The sequence below is a fragment of the Halyomorpha halys genome, unplaced genomic scaffold, assembly GCF_000696795.3.
Source record: "Halyomorpha halys isolate HHAL.00 unplaced genomic scaffold, Hhal_1.1 Scaffold558.1, whole genome shotgun sequence".
NCBI lineage: Eukaryota > Metazoa > Arthropoda > Insecta > Hemiptera > Pentatomidae > Halyomorpha > Halyomorpha halys.
In genome coordinates this window covers 78,550-82,093 of record NW_027115474.1, presented here as the reverse complement: position 1 = coordinate 82,093, position 3,544 = coordinate 78,550, and the positions used below count along the sequence as shown (strand labels likewise).

The window sequence follows — 3,544 nt, the reverse complement described above, 5'->3', positions numbered from 1 at the left end:
TATTGTTCACCTAATTTAAATACTTTTTTACTATGTTTACTTTACAAATTATTTTCGTTATTATCCCCACTCCTCCCAATACAAACTGTCACTTTGTCTTTGACTGCCGTCAAAACAGGTATGCATTCGGTCTCATCATTTGATTTGTATTTTTTTCTTTTTTCATTTCTTTATTTGTACTTTCTTTGATATTTCTTCTCTTATCTATCTTTTACTATTACCCTTTTCATTTACTATATACAACCTTTAATTTTTCTTATTATATCTTAATTTTCATTTTATACCCCTGTTATTTTACACTTATGTTTTTTTCCTTTTTGTAACTATAGTGTTTGTATCTTTTTTAGCCCTGACGAAGTCCTGCAACGTGGGGCGAAACGTTGGTTCAATAAAATAGTATAATTATCTACTATTTGAGTTTTTTTTTACCGCACCCGGACCATATAATATTATTCTATTTTATTTTGTTACATTTCTTATAATGATTTAAAGGTTCCTCTCTCTACACGTTTTCCAAACAATGGTAAATTCGTACATGCACAAGCGTGTTGATGAATTGGACCATTATAATATAATATCACATTTACTAATTGTATTTTTACGTAAATACAGTTGTAAATTTCAATAAATAAATAAAAAAGTCAACATAATTGTACTTAAAAATTCATGAAGGTAGGAATTTTTTTATTGCAGTCGATTTACAAACAAAGTAAATCCATTTTGGATTCGGCTAAGACAGTAAAGTCAATTTTACAATTGCGTCATTATTCTTCCGTAACAGCATATATGTTGATTTATATTTAGTTTATATTATTTAATTACTATAAATAAATTAGGTCAAGGCAACAATAACAAACATACAAACAGAGGTGTGTATAATTAGTACTTACTCTATGAAAGGAAATCTTTTCATGAGAGTCTCTTGCAAGGCTTTGTCGTAATCCAGCCCGTTGTTGACCAGCCATATCAGTTCCTGGCTCCATGTCGTACCTTAAATGAAATGGAAAATAGTTTATTATTTTGGGACTAGGTCCCTTTAGAATAATTAGAAGGTAATTTTAATTTTAATTATAAGGCCTATCTGGATATACGAAGTTGAGCTTTCGGGCTCCACTAAACCTTCCAATTCCTCTCGTATCCTATCCAAAATTCTTAATAAAATTAAAGTGATGATTAAAGTCCAAAATAAAATTTATATATAGGTAATTGAATAAGTAAGTACAAATAGGATGATTAAGGAAATAAAATAAAAATTTGAAGTTATATAATGCAAAGGAATATGAATAAATTAGTTTATTAATAATTAAAAATTAAAATTATGGAAAGAAAGTATATGTAACTAGTGAAATATTTAACCATAATATTAAATAAAGAAACTAAATATGAAGTTAAGTTGGACAAAAGAAGTGAATAGAAAAAATAATAATAAGTGGTAAACGTGACTAATAACATGGGAAAGGAAAATTAGGAAAAGAATAGAGAAGGAGGGGGGAGGGTAAAAGGAAAATGGGGAAAAAAAAGAGAATAAAACATAACACCGGTTCGATGCAAATCTGGCAGCCAGGCGAGTTCTGCATTCGATAAAATAAATTGATATGGACTAAATTTATGTGCAAAATTAATATTCATATTAGAATAACATGAAAACTACTACTCCTACGATGATATGTATGATAAACGACTTTATAGCACATTAAACTAGCTTGAATTTGACTGTTACTACATTTGGACAAGCGATTAACCTGGAATCTTCACACCAGACTGAAAAGACAGGAAACTGCACGTCGATTCCGACTATTACAGCACTTACTAGACAAACGGTCCAAACTTCCAACACATTACAAAAGACTGATCTACATGACTGTAATAAGGCCAATCTGGATATATGGAGTTGAGCTTTGGGGCTCCACTAAACCTTCGAATTCCTCTCTTATCCAATCCTTACAATCCAAAATCCTTCGTAAAATCCTCAATGCTCCTTACTTTGTCACAAATAAAATCATCCATAAAGACCTTAATGTTCCATATGTAACCGATCTAGCCCGAACCAGATATCACCTTCCATTATAAACTCCCTAACCAGCAAAACCCTCTAGTTTCTAATCACGCCTCTTCTTCTATTCCTGACAATCCTGAGACACCTGAAGAGAAGATGGCCTCGAGACCTTCTAGTGTAGATATGAGATTAGAGTGCTAACAATTGATAGTTCCTCTACTTGTCTGTATCACTCCAGTTTTATATTATATCAAATTTACTTAATGTGTTTTTATGTAAATACAATTGTAAATTGCAATAAAGAAATACAAAAAAAAATTACAACATACATTTGTTGGCCAAAAGCAGTGTGGCCACACTTAATTATAACTTATATTAAAATTGTATACAAATAATTTTAGATACAGTGATAAAAAATCTGTACTATTATAATATCGGATTAGACTGATGAAGTAAAAGCTAATTAAATATAAGGGTTTTAAATGAGGGAAGGGTTGGTACATGACGAATGTTAAGGGGAGGGTAGATGTCAGATAAAAGGGACCTAGTAGTACGTGATTGGACAGAGAATTTGAATTGCAGGTTTTCTAAGATATGGGAGGTGCATTGAGTACTAATTGCTTGGAATAGAAAGAAAGCTATGAAATACTGGGATCAGAAGGATGGATAGAGCCACTTCAGCTCGGCGTAATACTGGGTTATGTGAGTATCTCTGCTGATCCCGAAAATAAATCGTACTGCATAAGATGTTTAAGTTTAGATTCAGGATTACCCGAGATTCCACCATATACCAGGCAGCCATAGTCAAAGGGGGGGGGGACAATCGAGGAAACTAAGAGTTGACAGGTTTTAAGCGGAAGGAGATAACGGATTCTATAGAATTGCTTTAGAGTAGCTATGGTTCGACGGGAAATTTAGGCAATGAGTGGTTTCCAGGATAAAGTTTGATCAAAACTGATATCAAGATTTTTGACTGACGTAGGGAAAAAGATAGGAGTATTATTTAGGAAAAGGTTGGGGGGTCTTGGAATAGATTTAAGGAGAGATGGATGTCCGACTATGATAGCTTTAGTCTTTACGGCATTTAACGTGAGTTTATTGTCTCTTGCCCAATCGCTTATACTATTGATGTCTTCTTGTAGTTTTAGAATGGCATTTGAGGCGTCATGAGGACAGAAGGAAGGGTAGATTTGTAAGTCGTCTGGGTATAAATGATACTGGGAATGCTGGGTGGCTAGCGGAAATTGGTTGGTTCGAAACTTTGTATTCAGATATTATTTTTTATTTGTTTGATTTTTCAACAAATGTTCAATTCTACACAATGCGAGCCGTAATTTTTCAAATTAGCCGTATCAGGAGGTAATTTTTAAAATTAGCACATGAAATAGTAGGGATAATAAGCCGGTTCTGGGACAGTGTCAATGAGTCAAATTGGACTTTGGACCCTAGCCTCGAACCAGCCTTAACCACTCTCGTGACCTTGGACTTTGGACCCTAGCCTCGAACCTACCTTAACCACTGGTCACGTGACCTATGGGGCGGGGGGGG

The 3,544-nt window shown here is 33.6% G+C and overlaps 1 protein-coding gene across 1 annotated transcript in view; it reads right to left on the bottom strand.

Moving 5' to 3' along the window:
• LOC106684229 (luciferin sulfotransferase) overlaps positions 1 to 3,544 on the bottom strand; it is a 39,423-nt gene that overhangs the window by 13,511 nt on the left and 22,368 nt on the right. The window contains exon 2 of the mRNA XM_067052527.1: positions 891 to 990. Within this exon, the coding sequence (XP_066908628.1) occupies positions 891 to 990 (100 nt within the window). The remainder of the gene's footprint in view (positions 1 to 890; positions 991 to 3,544) is intronic.